Source organism: Ornithodoros turicata, chromosome 3 (genome assembly GCF_037126465.1).
Source record: "Ornithodoros turicata isolate Travis chromosome 3, ASM3712646v1, whole genome shotgun sequence".
In the NCBI taxonomy this organism is placed as follows: domain Eukaryota; kingdom Metazoa; phylum Arthropoda; class Arachnida; order Ixodida; family Argasidae; genus Ornithodoros; species Ornithodoros turicata.
Window position 1 is genome coordinate 66,262,942 of NC_088203.1, and position 22,849 is coordinate 66,285,790.

A 22,849-nucleotide genomic window follows, 5' to 3' on the forward strand; every position below is an offset into this window, starting at 1 on the left:
GTATACCAAGTGAACAGAAAACTGACACTAGCAAAATTAAAAACATGGCGCGGTTATGCAAACGAAAGCCATTGCAATGAAAACAGGGATTTTCCCAGCACCCGGCTACTCCCCCTAGTATCCCATAAAATATTGCAACACCCGCTAAAATTTGGCGACATTGTGCAGCTTTCAGGGGAGAGTACATGGGAACAGCTCGTGACTCACATCGCTTCAAGATCCGAACTCTCCTAAGTGGAACAACAAGAACGTTCTGGAAAAATTGCAGAACTAAGGCTACTCAACCAAAACTGTTTAAGAAAAGATTTCAACCGTTAATCCACACACAGCTGACGCTGAAATTCGCGTTACAATTGCGTAACTATCCCATATATTTTTAATAGCTCTCCATGTCGTGTTGCATATGTTTGCATTTGGTCTAAACAAACATTTAGTGCTTGGCAAACATAGCTAAACGTGACAGGATTTATTTATTTCAGCACTGTTGGTCCCAACGGGACCATCACAGGTACGAGCAAGATCATACACATAATATATCAAGCAAAATACATCATACACAATGATCAATACAGAAAGAAAGAGATGAGCAGCATTAAGCACAGAACAGCTAATAGTGAGATGAGGTCCTACATCGTATTAATTAATAAATTGGGAATTGATTTGAACATGATATAACACTACTTACTTGAGGGCAGCTGTGAACGTATCGACACATTGATCGTTAGTAATATCGGAGCTAAGGCTGTTCCACTCCAATATCGTTCTAGGGAAGAAGGAGTATTTGAAGGTTTGATTATTAAAGGAAAAGGGGCTTGAAGGACAAGGGATGATTACCTAGCAGCTGTCTTGTATGGTGCAGTGTAAGGTACCTTTCTTTGTCAATCTTCAATGAGTTGTTTACTAATCAATAGAAAAATGTGAGTCGACTTAGTAGTCGTCTGTCTGTAGAAGTGTGGTAAGATCAGCTGCTGCATATAACTCATCCAATGAATCGGTACGACAACATGTATTAAAAATGAAACGCAAAGCTTTTCTTTGGATACCTTCAAGCTTTGATGAGAGCTGTTCAGAAGATTTCAATTTAGTAAGCGAAGACTACTAGATGACAAGTAACTCCAGAACCTGCCAGGTGCTGAGCGCAAGAATTGCAAATGGGTGAAATTGTAGTAGGTGTCTTTGGCAGTTTTTACCTTGGTTCAAGATTGAGAACATGTATTTTATCAGTGGTGCTGTGGGACCCAGTGGGATAGTGAAAAGCTGCAGATGTAGTGTGGGGGCATGCCTCTACGAACACATAACTGACATTCACAACTCTATTTACAGGCCAGTTAGAGATTGGCGTTCCTGTTGAGAGGATCATGACAAATCTACAGTCTGAATTTTCTGGAGAAATCATTTCACCACTGGACCTGACCACAAGGCAAGACGTTCGTAACATTGCAGCTGAGTACAGCTTGGCAAACAAAGAACGGCTGCACCAAAATGATGCCATTAGCGTCCACATGTGGATAAAAGAACAGCTAGAGAAACCAGAACCAATTGTTATACACCCGGACTTGGACATCTTTCAGCAACAGAACGCCCTGCCGACAACTGGAGAGGAGAACTTCCTCCTGGCGATCATGACGAGACAGCAGCGTGAATTTCTTCGAAAACTGGGCAACAAAGCCATCTGCATAGACTCCACTCACGGAACAACTGGTTACGGATTCATGTTGACATCTGTCCTAACAATAGCAGAAGATGGATCTGGGCTTCCATGCGCATTTCTGATATCAAAAAAGACTGACCGGGCCACATTACGGGCATTCTTCGAAGCTGTTAAAAAGCACACCGGCACAATTGAAACAGAAGCATTCATGACAGATGATGCCCCAGCATTTTATAACGCATGGTCTGACGTTATGGGGAGACCAGAAAAGCGCCTTCTCTGCATCTTCCATGTGCGCAACAACTGGAATCAAAACCTGATGACAAAAATCAAGGACACACAACTGCGAAAGAACGTTCATGACTTTCTTCACACTCTAATGAGGGTATCTGAAGAAGATGAATTTAAATCCCTCTTGCAAGACTTCTTGAGGCATATTGATGCTAATTCAAGCCTCGTCGAATTTTCAAAGTATTTCAAGACACACTATGCTGAGATGCCAAATACCTGGGCAATGTGCTACAGACTTCACACAGGCCTGACAACAAATAACTATCTGGAAGGAATGCACAGCCAACTGAAAAATCATTATTTTGGTGATAAGCACAACCAAAGGCTAGATAAACTCCTCTCCTTTCTCCTTGATATGACAAAAAAGATCCTTCGTGACAGAATGATTGGCATCCACAAAGGCAAGAACACCAAGAGGCACACAGTTATATTTCAGAGCCACCAAAGAAGTCTTAGCATACAATCAGAAGACATTAAGGAAGAAAGTGACAGCTGGAAGGTGACCTCACATGACAAAACACAAGTTTACACTGTGTGCAGAAGAGAGCCATGTTACGGCTGCATGCTTGTCTGCAAGGACTGCAGCACATGTGCTCATGATTTTTCATGCACGTGCCCTGACTACACACTTCGTGCACATATGTGCAAGCATATACATGCTATTGCATATCGTGAAAAAGCCAAGACCTTGCAGAGCAATAACGCGCAAGCTTCACTATCCACTCCATCAACATCAACTTTTTCCCCAGCAGTTGATGACCCCCTTGAACTTTTGCGAGGAGCTTGTGAACTGAATTTGATGAACCACCAATCAAAGGCAACCAGTGAAGCTGCAAAGGACACTAAAAGGTTATTCTATACAGTGGTAAAAGAATTCAGCAAGAAGTCATTGGAATGCTCTGAGCCAACAAAGGTCGAGAGGTTTCAAGCAGCATTAAGAGTTCTTCATGAGAGCATCATGGAGCTCACTGATACTCCTATGCAGGATTCTTATCGGACTTTACCAAATAAGAAGCTAGAAAAGCAACCTGACTTTGGATCCAAGGGGAGCACGTCATCAAAAGGCAACAAATTGAGGAATTATCCAACAAATGCGCAGGAAAAACTGCTGAAGGCTATACTTCGTGGGCACCCTGAAGAGGAGCATCTACTGATTCATGCAGGGGATGACCATCATCTGTGATCAGCATCATCCGTACAGTGTAGAAAATCATCACATGAAGTCACAGATACAGTGGAATCTTTTTAAATGAAACTTGAAGGGACCAGAAAGATGTATTCCATTTATCAGGCGTTCCATTTAGACAGGAAGTGTATCGTACAGCATCCAGTACTGTCTTGCATTGTTCCTGGACATGCACTGGCCATAAACAGCCTCTGGCATGCAGCTTAGCAAACTTTAATTACAAAAGAGGAAAACATTGACAAAAACACGAAGCTGCTCTTCTTTCTTTGTTACATTTATCTCTCAAAATTTGTGTGCAGTGGCAACACTCAGAAATAGCTTGAGAGCACTTCAAAAACTGTCAAATTAGCTCCATTTATCCAAAGCTGCCAGAAGTCTGGTTCCAAGCAATTTCCATTTAAGGAAATTCCACTACCTATTTTTTCAATTCAACGGCGTCTTTAGCTTTTCTCTGCAAGTATAGATGCCAAAGTTAATTTGTTTGTTATTGCTGCCAAACAATGTTGTGCAGTCCTCATGCTATCTGCTTTTCTTGTTTCAGTAATTGAACCTCTGTATGCAATAAGGGGATAAGTCAAATTATCCCCTTTTTAGTGTTTTTGTTGCAATGACATCTACATACCAGTATGTACCTGCTAAATAAAATTTAGGACCATACTGCAATTTATTGACTTGCTACAGGAGCGTAAGAAATGGGAAATGCATGTGTGTCAGTGGGATGGACAGCCAGATCAGGCCCCTTTTCTACACATGGTTACAAATGGTGTAGCTTAAATTTTGCTACGACGCGGAAATAAACTTCAACTTCGACTCAAAAAACATGTTCTTCCTACCTCACGTGACTGTGTCAGCAGTGCTACTGAGCGTTGTAATAGGAAAAACATGTGCACTGTGCTAATCAGTCCTATTTTGCTGGCCACGCAGAACGTTATTTTCAAGATTGTGCTCGTTTAGCAACACGATAATCATGACCTAGGCTGCTCCACTGCACAAAGGTAACTGCGGCCATCCTGCCGTCACCATGAAAGTCCGACCCGTGGAAACTGTTTTTTCCTGCACGAAATACATGTGTGTGCGTTGTTATATAGAAAAAGGGGATATGTCATGCTCCTGAATTTTGTTCAATTTCTGCTAAATCACACACACAGAAATTATGTGAATGGGACACGCAGGTAGAGTAGACACATGCATATGTGTTACACATTTTGTATTTTAGTTATTCATGGAAACTTATCTGCGACTACTTAACCAAATATTCACTTGCAGTTTTCTTGGTTTGGGATTTTTCGACTTATCCCCTTATTGCATACAGAGGCTCAATTGATGCTTTATTTGATTTTGTGGCTCGTATTATTGATGTGATGCTGCATTTATTATTCATTAGCACAGTGCTACATAAATAAACACACATGCTGACAATGTTAAGAGAAAAGACAGTCGGTACCATCTGACATTTTACAATAAACAGCACAACATTTCAAGGAGCTACTAGTTATTCATACTGAAGAACCCTCCCCCTCCACCACACACACTCCCCAGAGACGAGGGACACTAAAAAGGAGACAAACACAACAAACTTCGTTTTCTTTGTTCCCCCCTTTCTCGAGTTCGTCTCAGGGGTTTCTTCAGCACGGATATATATCACCAGCTTGCTTCCTGACTATTCTTTCTACTAGCTATCATCTGTTTCCTCTCAAGGTCATCCTTCAGGCATCATGCTGCTAATATACAGCTGATGTTGATGGGATTGATAACAGCATGGATTAACATAAAATTTTCAGTTTCACTGTGGCTTTTGTTTAGTTAAATAAAAGAGGTCTTTGATTTACGCTGCGTGCTTCACGTCTTAATGGTTTTAGCACATATTGTGCTATCTGCATACCCAATAAAGCAAAGTGACCCAAAGTTTATCGAGTAGCAAGTTATGTTGCTTACTAAAGAAAAATCCTACGATCCTGTACAGGTGGGTGAACGAGAAGCCCCAGGACGATAGTTATGAGCACTTATCTGACGAGGAGACCACTTAAAAAGGGGAAGTATTAAAATGGACCTCCGTATCAAAGGTACAATTTTCGCCGTTCATGTGCCGTTGTTGTCTGGCGTATTCCCAGAACTGCAGACAGGGAAGCACGTCGGTCAGTTTTAACATTATCGATTGTCTGTGTATACACATATGCAAAACAACGCTGGTCTTGTCATTGCTCGTCATTGGCAAAAGTACCCATTCATGCCGATAGCAATGAAACCACGCCAGAACAGTAACTTGATCGTAGCGCAATGAAGAAAATACCACAGCAATGTCACTTTGGAACAGACACCACACGTGGACGGACTTCCCCTGTGAACGTAGCGCACGAAATGCAAACGTCAGGCAGTTCACTTGGAAGAGCACACACGCAAGAGATACGGGACCAACGGATCCGCAGCTAACCGTAGCACTGAACCGTAGCAACAGAAGCCAAAAGTGCAAACTGGCTAGCTAGCCAGCAGCGGCCGCAGTTTGCCGCGCCACGGGCGCCAGAAACAGGCGGACGCCGAGGGTGAATGGGGAGGAGGAGAGAGCCAATGAGCGCCGTTGGTCTTGCTGTCCCCAACGGCCACCGTGGTAAGGCACGTCGAGAGTTGTCGTCTGCTTCCGTCATTGCATCGCTGCCGGCAGAACCACCTGCTGGGACACATTCTGTCGTCGGTATGATTTTTAAACAAATCTACATGAATAGTTGGAATATAAGAGGCAAGAATGTTTATATCCATGAAATCCAGCTATTAAATATAAGATTGTACAGCACAGCGCCGTTTTTGTTATGATTTCGTTGTGATCGCCGTGTTCACTAGGCCTAACATCGGCGGCAAAACGTATTATTTTTGTTTAGATATCGTTGGATGGGCGTACGTTGAAATTGATTTCCGAGAAACGTATATCAGAATGTACATCTGTAGCGTAAAGTCAGAGTAGTCTGTGAAAAAATTTTGTCACGAAATCCCCGCTTCACCGCTGTTTGTTGTTGTCGCCATTTTGGGTGGCAGTAAGGTGTCATGGCGACCAGTGGTGGTGGTGGTGAACGGGCTTGCCGTTGTCAGCCTCACGTATGTGGGCAACGTCACGACTGACGCCCTGGGCTGACTTCTAGGGGAACTGTGCCGACATATGTCTGAAAGCGTCTGAGGAAAACCCAGGAAAAACCCCAGACAGCACAGCCGGCACCGGGATTCGAACCCGGGTACCTCCCAGTCTCGACGTGACATGGCTAGCACGCTAACCACTGAGCCACCATGGCGACCAGTGCCGTGTATGCCAATGAAAAACGCTCAATTTGATTGACAGGTCGAGCCCCTTTTTTAGGCTCCTCCTAATGGCCAGACTCCCTTTGGCATACACGGCACTGGCCAAAAAAAGGGGCTCGACCTGTCAATCAAATTGAGCGTTTTTCATTGGCTGCTGTTTTCTATGCGGACAGCCATGACACCAAAATTTTCCCGAAAATGGCGGCGTAGCTTGGAACGGCGAAGCGAGGATTTCATGACAATTTTTTTTCCACAAATTACGTCAATTTTATTCCGTAAGTGTACATTCTGTTGCAATTATCTTGCAAATCACCTTTAAATTACGCTCCAGTGTCGATGTTTACCTGAAAATAACATGTTTCGTCGTCCTTATTAGGCCTAGTAACGACAGCGATCACAGGCAAATAGCGAGGAAAACGCTACAAATGGCCAAAAATTTTCATTTCATGGCATACTTTTATTCATATACACACCTTTGCCGGTTCTTCGTTCAGTCTTGTTATGTTTCATAGTTAAAATACGTATAATACCGGCAGTCTGTTCCAACTAGCCGTTCTGCCGGCCAATCAGTTCTGCTAGCAAGCACTTCTGGTTCTGCTACTTCTGCCTTCTGCTGTTCTGCGTCTTTCCGGCGTGCCCCTCACCATCCAGATGGCGCCGTTAAAAGTGGACGCAAAATCCATTATGTTGCTAGGTCGTCAGGGAATATCCTATTCAATCTAATCCAATCCAGTTTCCCGAATATGTCGGCACCCAGTTAATACAGGTAATATATAGCTTGGATAGCCTGGGGTTAATAGCGAACTGTATTTTGGCTCGTGATTGGCCAGAGAGCTCAAAAAGTGGGTGGAGCTCCAGGTATAGGCATGTTCCATTAATGGCCAGACTCCCTTTGGCATACACGGCTCTGATGGCGACCCCCTTGGTAAAAAGCAACCCAATCAGAGGAGCGAAACTGTGATTGACAGGTCGAGCCTCTTTTTGTGACTCCTCCCAATGGCCACACTCCCTTTTAATATACGGCTCTGTACCGGAGCACCGACCTCGAGCAGGCGCACGCGATCTTTACAGGTAAGTCATACCACGATCCTTCGTTCAACACCACGCTCGCCTACAGCGCCACCGCAACTTCTCTTGGCATTGCATATCATCCCCCAGCGCCTTCCGGAAGTCAGCACTTCCGGAAGTCAAGTGTCCAAAGCCCCGCGCGAGACTTCGCCCACTACATCGTATTCCTCCTCTAGCCGCCGCCGGAACGCCCGCTCCCCATGGCGCGCTCTCATTGGCTCATTTTGGAGCGACCACGCCCCCCTCCCGTGACTCCGCCCCCTCCCCCGGCCCCGCCCCCCTTGGGTGCAGCGCGCCCTCACGCCCAAAAGCTCTCACACACCTACTCTCTTCGTTTGTTTTTCTTGCATCGTAGGTCCCAGGCTTCATTTGTGGTGTTTTTAGCAGTAAGAATTTCACCACTGACATGCTGTTTATGTTTCACAGTTTCGTTTCACAGTCCACCCTGGAGCCACAACTCCAGGGAAAGTTGTCATTCAATTCCTGCAGGTTGTTTGCCGGTCATCCACCAACACCATAGCACTGGTCATTATCCATATGCAGTGTCTTTTTTTATTCGTTCCAGAATTTTGGTAAAAAAATAAAGAAAGTAAAACTAGCGGAACAAAATGGATGCCGTTTTTGAGTTGGTCAGGCGAAGATTATCTCGAAGAAAGTATGTAACTACCAGATCATTAATTACCTAAATTCATTAATTCTTTAATTAAGGGATTTCGCGCAAAAGCGAGATAGCAGGACAGGAGATATTCCTCGTTGAAAGCAATTCCATGTTTAAGAAACGCGCACGTGTGTTGAAATATCCGACGGTGAACGTCGCTATGCAAATGCGCCGAAACAAGAAGTACGCAATTTCCGAACGCAGAAATGACGAGACGTTCGCGTTATCTGGGTTGGAAAGCGATCTATCTGGCCAACAGATTAGCGCCTAAGTCAATCAGCTCGATCGCTCCAAAGCACGTGGTCCTCCCACGTGGATTGCCTGTCGCTCTTTCTGCGCTCGAAAAGTGCGTTGCAAATAGTGCGTTTTGTGTGTGCCGGCGACAAGCACCCCATCAGATGGGGTTTTCAATCGCGAGATCGCGGGGCTTATAATGCGCGCTAAGCGTGCCAACCTCAATCCACTCGCTCTGGACAAGTTTATATTGTAAACCCCCTTTTATTTCGGAGCCCTTAATTTTAAGAAAATCGCGAACTGTAAGGGCACGCCAAAAATTTGAAAACAGAGAAGGAGGAACTCGAGGAGCGCGCGAAATTTAGTGGTGGCGAATATATCCCTGTTGATTTGCGAAAATTTAGGGCTGCGAAATTAAACGGTTTTACAGTGTTTATTCATGATAACTACAGCCTCTCCAAAAATACTATTCAATGACGTTACCGGTGAGCCTTATATCATATCGTTTTCTTACGTTCGAATATTTACATATATCTATTATAATTTCGGGAAAAGAGCCACGGGATAAGTGGAACAAGCTTTTACGCGTTGTCGTCCTGTGAACGTTCGACACTCGCTATAACTGTTACGTGTGGTTACCATTTATGGGGTGGCTCATCGTTCTAACTGTCTAGTTATGTTGTTTTCTCTAGCGAAACCGGCCGTTAACGGGCCCTGTCGAAATGCTTGAGTGACGACCTTCTTGAAGTGCGTTCTCCAAATATTCCTTTGCATGTTCTGGTTTTCTTTCATAATACGCGCTTATACAGTGGTGATGTACTTGTTTGGCGCAAGGTGCAATAAATACTGCCATCGTCTCGGTGTCTATGACGGAGAAAATGCCCGCGCCCTGAGGTGTCCGTGCGTCCCCGTCCGAGAAGAGAACACATATTGACAGCCCACGGGACACACGCCGATAAGACAGCATCGGCGTGGCGCCGCCGCCGCCGGTCCTTTAAAGGGACAGTCGCATCGACCACAGATCGATTCCGCAACCACAGTGAAATGAGATTCCCCGTCCTTCACTGACCATGACTCCGAAAGTCCCGTTCCGATCGACGGAATACTTTTTGCATAATTCGTGTGTAAGCGGCGCTACAGCAGACGACGGATGCGGTCGTCAAGCGGAACTCCCTGCTGATAATCTTTAGCAACGTCACATGGAATCTGACCAATAAGAACGCGGCGAGCCAGAGGAGTCCCCGCGGCTTGCAGCTTGCATGAGCAAGCTCAGGGAGACGAAGGCGAAGGCACATACGGAGATGGCGGACTCGGAACGCGGAAGTGGCGAATCGTGCTGTTCAAATGCCTTTAGTAATAGCTCCCATGACGAATATACATGTTTGATGACGGCCAATATTCGACGGATCCGCTTATTCTGCAAGTCGCTGGTGATGTACGTGCCGCAGCTGCGTTAGCGCAACAGAACGAGCCTCAGGACCACTGCTTTAGGTACGTTCATGATCGGAGTGCTCAATACTTAATCCCGTGACATTCACACTACGACACAGGAAACAATCCAAGTGTTTGTGCGGCGTCTGTGTTCCTCAGGAACTGGATGAGTACCTATATGCTGCAGTGCTGGTGAAGTGGTAGAGTTGTGCAATGACGGCACGCACCACAAGCACGCATCACACTTTGTTCCCAGCTCCCTGTCATCGGCCAGAACTTCTAGTGGTGTATCTACCGCAGTATTGCAGCGACGATCACAGTCTTCGCCTACTGTGCCCACGATAGATAGGCACGTCGAGCAATCCTTATTTTCCTAGTTGTCGTCGTTGTTTGCACGCACGACGAATGCCCCATGAAAGTTACGAAGGCTCTAACCAACTGTGCAACTCAAGGGCCGGGTTAGAATTAGAATGATTGTCAGGAAATTACTATGCTACGTGTTTAGGAAAGTGTCCTTTCTTTTTACAGCTACGTCAGGTTCACTGCTTATTGTGTGTTTACAGGCTGAGTTTGGAGATCTCTTGGACCGAAAAACAGACGACAGATACCTGGGTGTGTCGTCCGCATGATTCGCCAACGTTTTTCCATCCTGGGGCCCTATTCCGAGCTACCGATTGCGCGTGACCGACACTGTCGGTAGGCGAGGATCGCTCGCTCTCGATCGACCTTGTGGGAACGACCCATGCAACTTTTGATATTCCGACGGCGCGTCTAACGATAGCGTGCTTGAATCGCGAGGTGCACCGCACGAGCAATCGAGCTGTTTGCAACCGATGGCACGTGATGCGTGATGTCACGCATCGACGGCACCGAGCATTTGGTATTTCCTTGCCTTCTAAACGTGTCGCTTGTGAACGATGCTATCGGCTGAGTGTCGGTGCACGAGCGATTTCTCGGACCCAGTCGTTTGGCCTGTCGAGTAGCCAGAGCATTCAACGGAGATGGCTGCAAGTTACTTCGCGTGGCTGTTATCGAGGCCAACACGGTCGGAACCTATGTGCACGTCGACCTGCCTTCATCGCACTGTGAGGCAGAAGCTGCCTCGGGCGGTGCCATATAAATGATCGTTGATGCGGACTCCGAGGCCGGCAGTGCCCGTATCCCGAGTCTCCGGCATCCCGGTCGTCGCCACTTGCCCAATCACAGAGGCGAGCCGCTCCTCCAGCTCAGAGAGCGATTCTCTTTCGGTGGGGGACCTCCTCCCGTCTCCCGCGTGTGATGTGAGATGCGAGCTGCCTTGGCTTTGGTGGCGCTTTTCCAGTTGGTCCACGTCTAAAAGTTCCCATTGAACACAACTTCAATCAAGTAGTGGGATATTGCAACAAAAACAACATATATATTCTGATGATGCAGGGAGGCTGTTTTCCACTCTATGAGTGGAAAGCTACCCCATAGCTAGGGGTTCTAATATGAGTGGTGACAATGATAAGTGATGACAATGAGAGATGACGGGAATGATCGGAGCGGCGATGGCGATGATGAACGTAATCGTGATGGTGGAAATGTCCGAGAGCGCTGGTGGGGTCATAATGAGTTCCTTAGGCCTGTCGCCTCAAAAGAGCCAACTACATGACGTAAGGTCGCCCTGGAGTGGGCCGCGGTGTCCCAAGGGCCGATGACGGGGATATTGCAGTCGTCACTGCTGCCGCGAATTTTGAGATTTTTGTTGGTGTTTCGTATCTGATACTAATTTCCGCACCTTTCTCCACCTCTCAACGGGTTTCACTGCACCACCGCTGGCGTTCAAACGTGTAGCCAGCTCGCACCACTCTTTCTGTCTTGCGATGTGTAGCCAGCGGACAGCCCACCCGTAAAGAGATGACGGTGCTCCCCAACATAGTCGAGCACAATGTGAAACTGCTCCGAGGTGGGACGTGAAGCGCGTACCGGTGAATCCATCGCAGATAGAGGAAATTATACGAAAAAAAGAAAAACAAGCCCAGCTTGTTTCTTTTTGTTTTTGTTTTTTTGCGTCGTCTTTTATTGCCTATGTTTGCTTTTATCTCAAATGCACAAAGTTATATTTGCGAACGCGCTCGTGCAATCGCTTTGTCGTCGTCATCTGGGATGCGCGTGACAGTGACGTTGAACACGTCGACTGGTACGCATGTGCACGTTTTTACCAATTTCGTCTATGTCGCGCTGGGAACACAGCAAAGCCTCCTGAGCTGATTGATTACTTGGTGATATGGTTCCATCGACCCACCTACACGCAGTGTGCACTTTAAAGGGCTGGTGTGCCCGTTTTTAGCGGTTTCGTATATGTCGCGCTGGGAAAGAGCAAAGCGTCTTGGCTGACTGATTACTTGGTGGCATGGTTCCAGCGATCCAACTACCTGCTGGGTGCACTTTAAAGGGCTGATGTGCACGTTTTTAGCAATTTCGTCTACGTCGCGCTGGGAACACACCCACGTGTCCTGAGTTGACTGATTACTTGGTGATATGGTTCCAGCGACCCAACTACAGGCATGGTGCACTTTAAAGGGCCCGAGTGCACGTTTTTAGCAATTTCGTCTACGTCGCGCTTGGAACACAACAAAGCCTCCTGAGCTGACTGATTACTTCATGATATGGTTCCAGCGACATACCTACCGGCAGAGTTCACTTTAAAGGGCTGGTGTGCCCGTTTTTAGCAATTTCGTCTACGTCGCTCTGGGAACACAGCCACGCGTCCTGAGCTGACTAATTACTTGGTGATATGGTTCCAGCGGCTCGACTACAGGCAGGGTGGACTTTAAAGGGCTGGTGCGCACGTTTTTACCAATTTCGTCTATGTCGCGCTGGGAACACAGCAAAGCCTCCTGAGCTGATTGATTACTTGGTGATATGGTTCCATCGACCCACCTACACGCAGTGTGCACTTTAAAGGGCTGGTGTGCCCATTTTTAGCAGTTTCGTATATGTCGCGCTGGGAAAGAGCAAAGCGTCTTGGCTGACTGATTACTTGGTGACATGGTTCCAGCGATCCAACTACCTGCTGGGTGCACTTTAAAGGGCTGATGTGCACGTTTTTAGCAATTTCGTCTATGTCGCGCTGGGAACACAGCAAAGCCTCCTGAGCTGTTACTTGGTGATATGGTTCCATCGACCCACCTACACGCAGTGTGCACTTTAAAGGGCTGGTGTGCCCGTTTTTAGCGGTTTCGTATATGTCGCGCTGGGAAAGAGCAAAGCGTCTTGGCTGACTGATTACTTGGTGGCATGGTTCCAGCGATCCAACTACCTGCTGGGTGCACTTTAAAGGGCTGATGTGCACGTTTTTAGCAATTTCGTCTACGTCGCGCTGGGAACACAGCAAAGCCTCCTGAGCTGATTGATTACTTGGTGATATGGTTCCACCGACCCACCTACACGCAGTGTGCACTTTAAAGGGCTGGTGTGCCCGTTTTTAGCGGTTTCGTATATGTCGCGCTGGGAAAGAGCAAAGCGTCTTGGCTGACTGATTACTTGGTGGCATGGTTCCAGCGATCCAACTACCTGCTGGGTGCACTTTAAAGGGCTGATGTGCACGTTTTTAGCAATTTCGTCTACGTCGCGCTGGGAACACACCCACGTGTCCTGAGTTGACTGATTACTTGGTGATATGGTTCCAGCGACCCAACTACAGGCATGGTGCACTTTAAAGGGCCCGAGTGCACGTTTTTAGCAATTTCGTCTACGTCGCGCTTGGAACACAACAAAGCCTCCTGAGCTGACTGATTACTTCATGATATGGTTCCAGCGACATACCTACCGGCAGAGTTCACTTTAAAGGGCTGGTGTGCCCGTTTTTAGCAATTTCGTCTACGTCGCTCTGGGAACACAGCCACGCGTCCTGAGCTGACTAATTACTTGGTGATATGGTTCCAGCGGCTCGACTACAGGCAGGGTGGACTTTAAAGGGCTGGTGCGCACGTTTTTACCAATTTCGTCTATGTCGCGCTGGGAACACAGCAAAGCCTCCTGAGCTGATTGATTACTTGGTGATATGGTTCCATCGACCCACCTACACGCAGTGTGCACTTTAAAGGGCTGGTGTGCCCATTTTTAGCAGTTTCGTATATGTCGCGCTGGGAAAGAGCAAAGCGTCTTGGCTGACTGATTACTTGGTGACATGGTTCCAGCGATCCAACTACCTGCTGGGTGCACTTTAAAGGGCTGATGTGCACGTTTTTAGCAATTTCGTCTACGTCGCGCTGGGAACACAGCCAAGTGTACTGGGCTTTGTTGTGTTCCCAGCACGACATAGACGAAATTGCTAAAAACCGGCGCACCTGCCCTTTCAAGCGCACGCTCTCGGTTGTTGGGTCGCTGGAACCATATCACGAAGTAATCAGTCAGCTCAGGACGCTTTGCTGTGTTCCCAGCGCAACATAGACGAAATTGGTAAAAACGTGCACACCAGCCCTTTAAAGTGCACCCTGCCTGTAGTTGGGAAGCTGGAACCATATCGCCAAGTAATCAGTCAGTTCAGGACGCTTCGCTGTGTTCCCAGCGCGACGTAGACGAAATTGCTAAAAACGAGCGCACCAACCCTTTAAAGTGCACCCTGCCGGTTGTTCGGTCACTGGAACCATATCGCCAAGTAATCAGTCAGCTCATGACACTTTGCTGTGTTCCCAGTACAACATAGACGAAATTGGTAAAAACGGGCACACCAGCCCTTTAAAGTGCACCCTGCCGGTAGTTCGGTCACTGGAACCATATCACCAAGTAATCAGTCAGCTCATGACGCTTTGCTGTGTTCCCAGTGCAACATAGACGAAATTTGTAAAAACGGGCACACCAGCCCTTCAAAGTGCACCCTGCCTGTTGTTGGATCGCTGGAACCATATCACCAAGTAATCAGTCAGCTCAGGACGCTTCGCTGTGTTCCCAGCGCGACGTAGACGAAATTACTAAAAACGTGCACACCAGCCCTTTAAAGTGCACCCTGCCGGTAGTTGGGTCACTGGAACCATATCGCCAAGTAATCAGTCAGCTCAGGACGCTTTGCTGTGTTCCCAGCGCGACAGAGACTAAATTTGTAAAAACGTGCACACCAGCCCTTTAAAGTGCACCCTGCCTGTTGTTGGATCGCTGGAACCATATCACCAAGTAATCAGTCAGCTCAGGACGCTTCGCTGTGTTCCCAGCGCGACGTAGCCGAAATTGCTAAAAACGTGCACACCAGCCCTTTAAAGTGCACCCTGCCTGTAGTTAGGTCGCTGGAACCATATCGCAAAGTAATCAGTCAGCTCAGGACGCTTTGCCTGTGTTCCCAGCGCGACGTAGACGAAATTGCTAAATACGTGCACACAAGCCCTTTAAAGTGTACACAGCCATGGTTATGTCGCTGGAACCACATCATGCGTCCTTTGACCTCATTTCTGAATGCCCTCATACTGACCTCACATACCTCAGGCCTCACCAGTGACTTCACTCACAGAGACCTGGCGCCTCTCAGACCTCATGAGTGCACTCACAGGAGGTCTCATGAGGGGCACAACCTCATGAGTGCACTCACAGGAGACATTATGAGGGTAAGACCCTCAGGGCTTCCGTTTGTGAGTGCCGTGAGGGTGAGGGCGAGTGAGGGCCTGTGCTCGTGAGGGCGGTGAGGGTGAGGGCGATTGAGGGCATGTGTCTGTGAGGGCCGTGAGGGTGAGGACGAGTGAGGGCCTGTGCTCGTGAGGGCGGTGAGGGTGAGGGCGATTGAGGCCATGTGTCTGTGAGGGCCGTGAGGGCGAGGGCGAGTGAGGGCATGTGCTTGTGAGGGCGGTGAGGGTGAGGGCGAGTGAGGTTTCACCAAAATGCCCACCTATGCACTGCAGTGCAGCGCTGGGGATTGTACTACAGCACGTTTCCCAGCCAACATTTCAATAAGAAACGACTTGAGGTTAACAACAACCGTGTATATAATATCCCGTACTGCGTTCTGGACAAAAATTGTTCCATAAAGAACGGTCCGGGAAAAGATATACTCGCATGGCAGAAAGAGATCGTTCTGTAGAATCACAGCCGTAGTTTTAGCCGTGTATGCGTTTAGTATGATTTATATCAAGCATCGCCTTAGAAAGAGTCTTTTAGTAAACGACAGCGGTGCTTTGCCTCGCAAATATGGACACACCGAAGCAGCCCAAATAATTACTTCACGCAATTAGATCACACTCGTTAGGACAGTTAATCGGGTAGTGATGTAAGCTTAATCAATTAAGTTACTTAGAAAGTGGTAACACCTCCTTGAGACACAGGACTTATCTCGTTTTCAAGTACAGCCCTTCTATGTTTGTTTGCTTCTTCCTTTATTTGTTCTGATTATTTGCAGGCGCGGTTGTGCCAAACTGAATGTCCTTCTCCAGCACTCACATATGCTTTTGTTGAATACAACTGCAGCGTGAGAAAAGCTGCTTGGGGACGGGGTCCTGCTATCCAGAGCTGACTTTGTCATGCTTGTTATGTGGAGCATGTTCCAAAAAAATGCAGCTTCACGTATGGTCTTCAAATTGCAACAGGACTATTTGGAGCTTGAAACAGTTGTGATTTTGTCATTTTTGCCCTCGTGTACCCAGTCTGTGAAACGCAAACAAAAAATTCTAGCACGATATGCTTTTGTAATGAAGATCACTGATGATGAGTAAAGGGAATATACGAGTTGAAGTTTATTCAATATTTTATATCATTTATTATATTATTCAACATTTTATGTCAAGTTTATACAACATCAAGTTTATTCAAGTTCAAGATTTATTTATTGCACTTATGCGTTTCAGGATACAATGAACGTGCAGGGAGGTCGCAAAAGACTACATTTATTGTTTTGTGACCTTGCTACAATTACAATATATATTTTAGGAATGACAATGGTCAGGTATGCTCTCTAAATTTGTAGCACTCAATTTTAGGTTGGAATGAGCAATGAATAGCAACTTCCCTCCTGGTATTTTCTCATATATGCTAAATTTTAAATTTAATGTGATCGAATATGTGATAATATAATAATAATATATAAGAATATAATATGTGATAAATGAATGTGATCAACAGTAGATGTAAACAACATGAGTAGCCAGAGAAGTGCATTCTCAATAAATAATTTTCTTATAGCGTATATGTGCATGCCTATTAACTGAAACAATTATCACAGTTCCCTGACAAGTTTTAATTTCTGAGAGTGTACTGTAGAGGCTGCTTAGATCTACAACAGTTCATACAAGGTATTATGTACTGTGAATGCCTTTAAAAATCCCATGTCACACATATGCCTTTACTTTCTGGAGGTGCTGTGGTAGTCAAAGTTTGTGGGCATTACGCAGGTTCTGCACCCATTTCTTGAGTATGTCGAGGCAGCTGTGAAGTAACCTGCATTGATGATGATAATTCCAATTTTTATGATGCATCGACAACAAAGGAAATAATACATCAGAACATTGGTTTGGGTGCAACCAGTTAAGAATGAATATGTTGTTTAATAAATGCACTGGACAAATGTTAAAACATCAGTTTAAAACATGGTTTACAATCCCTGTATCTTCTAAAAATTAAAAAGATTAAAAACTATTCTAAAAAGAATATGGCGAACTCTTCTAAAAATAATTATAATCTCTAATTATTATACTGCTGGGTGAAGGAGCCTAAAGTGTAAGGTGTGTTTCTGATGTGAACATGTAAGAAAATATGCAAAACTGAGAGAGGCTAACCACAGTGCGTGCACTGAGGTTGTTCCTTCCTGTAAAGTAGAAACCAGTGGATGAGGAACGTGATACTTACCTGTACACCCAGCCGTAACACACTGCACAGATTATTCACTGGGTAGCCCTCATGACGAAACCTGTATTGAGAGACCTCTTTTGCCTTAAAAACTGCTACAAATAGCACGACACGCTACAAATTAAAACTATCGTAACAAGCTGACGATACGCTCAGACACAAAGGTGTTATTCAAGTCGCGCCACACCACCGTTACGTAGGGTTCTTTGTCACAAATCAAACCAAGGCACAAAACAATACCAATACACGAAAAAAGGTGACAATCGTGGTCTCATTATGACGTAATACCGAACTTGTGCGTGAAGGTAATTCAAAGAAATGAATGTGGCACTTGCTTCCGCAGAGAACACCGTGTACAATGCTAGCAATGCATGCAAAAAAGCGCTCGAGTGCTCGCACATATATTGATGACAACACTACCTGTGTAGCGTAACATGTTCTTTCAAGCATATTATGCACTCAAACTGTATTTGCCGCCGGGTAAAATGCAAGTGTGCTCGATTGAACGTCGGAAGAGCGATGAAGCAACCTGCATCCAGTGCTCGTTTTGGGCAAAAAAACACTTCATAATGGTCAACTAAATATACAGAATGGACGCCTATTTATTCCTTGATGAAGAGTGACTCACCTGTATAAATTTAGGCCCTGTAACCTTGCCAGTACGGCTGGTACGACCGTAATTGCAAGAAGTTGCCATGATCGCTGCGGCGACTGTTGTGGGTACAGTAAGATGGCGGCCGGTTTCTTCACGCTCGCGCTCCCTATCCGCGATCCAGCCTTTTACAATCGAGATCAGTGGTTCTACTATAGTTCTACTGCTGTCCACATTTTCACGAATTGAAAGGATGTTCAGATAAGTGATATGCTTTTTTCCTGACCGTGAACGTTCACAAATGTGTGGACCTAAAGTGTATTCTTCGAAACTTGTCTATCGAGAGAAAAGACAGTTGCGGCTAAGTTGCTCTTTCGTTCTTGCAAGCTTGAAACAATGCTTACTGCTGCAGCAATGTATATCAAATGCGCCGGAGAGTCTAGGTGTCCTGTATGAGCTCCTCACGGAGAAAATAACGAAAATCGGTGGTCGTAGAACGCTTTCGGGAGGGTGTTATACTAGCACACGATGCAGCCATTACGAGATTTCCCAACCGTAAGTGTGTCCGGTAATGGCGGCTAGCGAGCGTAGCTCCGGAGAGGTACCGTGCGGTCGGCGTCCTCTGAGCATGCGCAGTTGCGTGGCCGCGCCGACGGTAACATACCGTGCGGGAGAACGTGGTTTGCTAAAACTCTCTAATAACCCAAGCGCGATCGTTAGACGTAACCCGAAATACCAAAAGTGGCAGGTATCGTTCCCGCCGCCTCGATCGCTTCGCCTACCGACACCATCGGTGGTCCGGAATTACATGTGGTAGCTGCTCAACGGATTGGGAAGTTGTCAGTGGTTCCTTTCCCTTTGCCTTTCGCACCTCCGACTGCTTTTCATTGCATGTATTTACTGTCAGCCGTGGAAAAATTTTCTAGAGCGGGAAGCCGCTATAGAATGTAGCAAAAAAAAAAAAAAAATCATTACACACGTTGCTAGCTTATGAGGGTCAGAACCAGGCGGCAGTCGTCTTCTGGTGGTTCGTATTGAAAGTTGCTCTTTCTCACGTTCCCTTCTGCTGAGCTCTCCCCGCTGAACAAGCGTGCGCATCGGTCAAACGACAGGATCGTTCACGCGCGGCTCGTCTGGAAGCACTGGAATACCAAATTCTCGGCGCTGTCTTTCGATGACATCACACACCACGCGCCGTCGCTTGCAAACGACTCGATTGCGCGAGCGAGGCACCTCGGAGTAGGGCCCCTGGTCCTATCAGGACTATCATCTTTAGTGTGCCTCATTTCCTGTTCACACCTACACCATAATAGACTTGCGTAGTTTCCAATTGAGAAGTGTGAAACAGAATCTGTGTTACCACAGTAATCCCGAGAAGTGCAAAGGAATAGGCAGGAGCAATAAACTACCTGGCCATAAGTGACAGTTATACTTTTAATGATAGTGTAATGCTTCTTATCGTTGGCAGTATTATAGCATGTGAGGGATATAACACGCCAAATAATTTCAGGTAACGTTTCATAACTCACTAATGGTACAGTTACACCTCATTATCATAGTAAGTGATACATCTGTCTGGGAATGTCCAAAATTTGTCATTCCCACGGAAGATTGTTCTGCCTTGATACAGCAAAACAAATTTTGATACCTGCCATTGATCCAATTTTTTAGCACCACTGTCTTGAAAACAGCTTTCAAGACTGTAACTTCAGAGATCCTTGGCAGAGCATTACCTCTTGTCTATGTATTATAATAATTATTATAATGACAGGCAATAAGTTACGCAAATGTGAATAAATCTTTGTGTTGACTGAGTGTTGTCCATTCAAGAGCCATTGCACAAGTCCACATCCACATGTGCTTCACGCACATATATTTATTATTTGCTATGCACAGACAGTTATCAGCGTGCACCACACTGGCAATGTCCCTTGGGATCTGAAGCGGGGACTCACAAAAATAAAAAATAAAATAAACAGTTTTGTAAGTACTTCAATTGCAATGAAAATGGGACGATTGGACAGTAAATTGGACGGTTTCATTATAACAGTGGTACACAGGAAAAAAACTCGGGGTGTTGGGGGGGATCTGGATCGATCTCTGGGCATAACCAAGTGTAAAATTTTAGAAGGGTTAGTATATCCTGAAATGACCCTCATGCCTCAGACCCCACTACTCGATTAATGCACCTCCCTTTTACAGTAAGAGGCCTCTTACTATCTATGGCATATCCTATCAAAGCTCACAGGACAGCAAATTTGGCGAATGCTTATGTGACAGTGCCTCGTAGAACATGCAGGTTTTCTGTTGAATTGACACTACATCTCTGGTAGCCCCTTTAATGTCTGGAGGTAGGTGCATCATTTTACATTTAACCAGCAGTAATGTATAGCATTGCAAAAAAGGAAACAAGGGCTTAATCTCAACGCTGCATCAGCATCATTCATCATCTCACAATAGCGTTGTTGTTGTCAGCCTCTGCACAAAGATTTGGGTGGACCTGAAACGGACCTTTTTTTTTCTTTTCAGTTCCTGCTGTCAAGTTATTTTGTCTTGGCATGTAGCTGTGAGATGTCAGTAGAAGCCATGAAGTCATTCTCTTTACTTCTTGAACTTGGATGAAGAAAGCACTGTTCTGGAAGATCCTAATTTGTCAGAGGCGTCGTAAAGGCATTAGTGTAAAAGCCAGGTCTCTCAGCAAAATTGCCGTGCACACACGTACATTGTTTGGCGCCGTTTCATGGATGGATGGGACTTGATCAGCAACACCTGGTCCTTCTATAACACAGAACGTCAAAAGTGCACCTCAAGTTGGCTACGACAACCGCAAAAACTGCCGCCCTACAGCACACAAACAGTTCACAAACAGAGAGATAAAAGGTAACTGGGAAGTGGGTTATGGCGCTTATGTTACGCACAGAGGTACTGTTTGTATAGTGCCTGTTTCTAACACCAGCACACAAACAGCGTCAGTTCTTTCTTTTAGTGATCGGGGTTCATAGTTTGCGAATTGTTCTGTGTCCAAAAATTGTAAACACATTATATGTATTTAAGTAATATACGTACCACTTGCGCTTGACCCTGTCGACCTGCCTGCAGCTGTAATACACATGAAAACCAATCATGTCTACCACATTCCACAAAAGTCACAGGTTCAGTAACAGTGAAAGTTTCATGATAACGCGTCCGACAACGAGAAAAGTCAATCACGTTCATATGAATGACATCACTTGAACTTGTTTATTGTATTTTATTTACCTAGTTATTAATCATAGGTTAGGGGATACCTTACGTTGTACCGATTTCGTCTTTTGCTGCTAAGTTACTCACGCGCAAGAGTGACAGACCCGATTGGGAAACTACATAGACATTGTGACTTACTGTCGAAGTTGCTGGCTCGCTTTGTTCGTGGAACACTGTCGGAACGGCGTCAAGTTTCAATTCGTTCCTTTTTTGTGTCAATCCAAGTTGCACTTCCATGATGTTCTCATCCAGGTACACATTATCGGTGAAATGCGAGGAGCATACACGGACAGCATGAACACTCCTTGCTTCATCTGGATACCCGCTAGTGATGTAGCTGCTTCCAACTTTCGCTTCGTCTGGGGTCTGGCTGTAGCTGTATCTTTGGCGTGCGAAATCAAACATCGAGGTTTTCGAAGGAAGTTTTCCTGGAGTCGGGAACGCTGCATCGGTTTCCAAACGACATCCCACGCGAAGGATGCAAGCGTAGCGATAGTATCCGACTCACTAGAAAGTGTCACATGTGACTACGGGCGACGTGCCGGAAAAAAACAAAGCAGCCCCAGACTTGGCGGCAGACGACAGCGTCCTTCACAGCGGATTAGCCAGATTCGACCTTGCGTCACGCGATGTTGTTGGCGCTGGCGCTTTCGAGGGTCAAAACGAAACCGGATCTTTTAAATTCGATTCCTCATCACCCGGTCCGTTTTGGAAGGAGAAAATTTGGCAAATAGCTCGTGGTAGTGTACCGAACACATTGGTATTGGATTCGTAACCACGGTTCCGGATGCGACAGTCCATTTAACGTGCTCTACGCCGCCGCCGGAAAAAATTCTCACGGCGCACACCTCTACCCATGGAGGAAGGAAACACAGGAGCGGCCCTTCCAACGTTTTGCCATTGGGACGAGCGTGCCGGCCACAGGGGTGGCACTCAATGTATTGCTCCGTAGACGAAAGCGTGCTGGGCGAACGCAATGCATCCTGGACAGGTCCTGGTCGCACGTCACAGTAAACGTCAAGGCGCACGTGACCTTAAAGATGTCGGCGCCCGTGATCGGCGGCCAAACCCTTTGTAAACAATGCGGTTGTTGTTTCTGCGCGACGTTTTGGATGTCTTTGATCACGGTAATTATTTTTATCCGATAATCTCGCAGTAAAATGCGCACTTTTGCACATAAGGCCTCGTACTGTTGACGACTTCCAAAGATGTGATGACGACCGCCCGTTAGGACTCACCGAGCCGATGCTATGTACTTAAACTAAGGAGAAATGGGGTACCATGTTGCGGAAGAAGCACCGCATGGTTTACGCTGGCAAAATATGTTAATTTCTTGGCTTTATGACGACGGAGATATGTCGGTAAGCGGCAAAACTACATGTAAACAAAGTCACATGACCTCAAAATGACGTTTTCTGTGAC

The 22,849-nt window shown here is 46.1% G+C and overlaps 1 protein-coding gene and 1 long non-coding RNA gene across 3 annotated transcripts in view; one reads left to right on the forward strand and one right to left on the reverse strand.

Annotated features, from left to right (window-relative positions):
• LOC135388560 (uncharacterized) overlaps positions 1-4,820 on the forward strand; it is a 44,967-nt gene extending 40,147 nt beyond the window's left edge. For both annotated transcript variants that reach the window (XM_064618179.1, XM_064618178.1), the window contains exon 3: positions 1,324-4,820. In XM_064618179.1, coding sequence (XP_064474249.1) covers positions 1,324-3,125 — 1,802 coding nt within the window. In that variant the 3' untranslated portion in view covers positions 3,126-4,820. The remainder of the gene's footprint in view (positions 1-1,323) is intronic.
• LOC135388565 (uncharacterized) overlaps positions 1-22,849 on the reverse strand; it is a 285,782-nt gene that overhangs the window by 250,984 nt on the left and 11,949 nt on the right. The window lies entirely within an intron of this gene.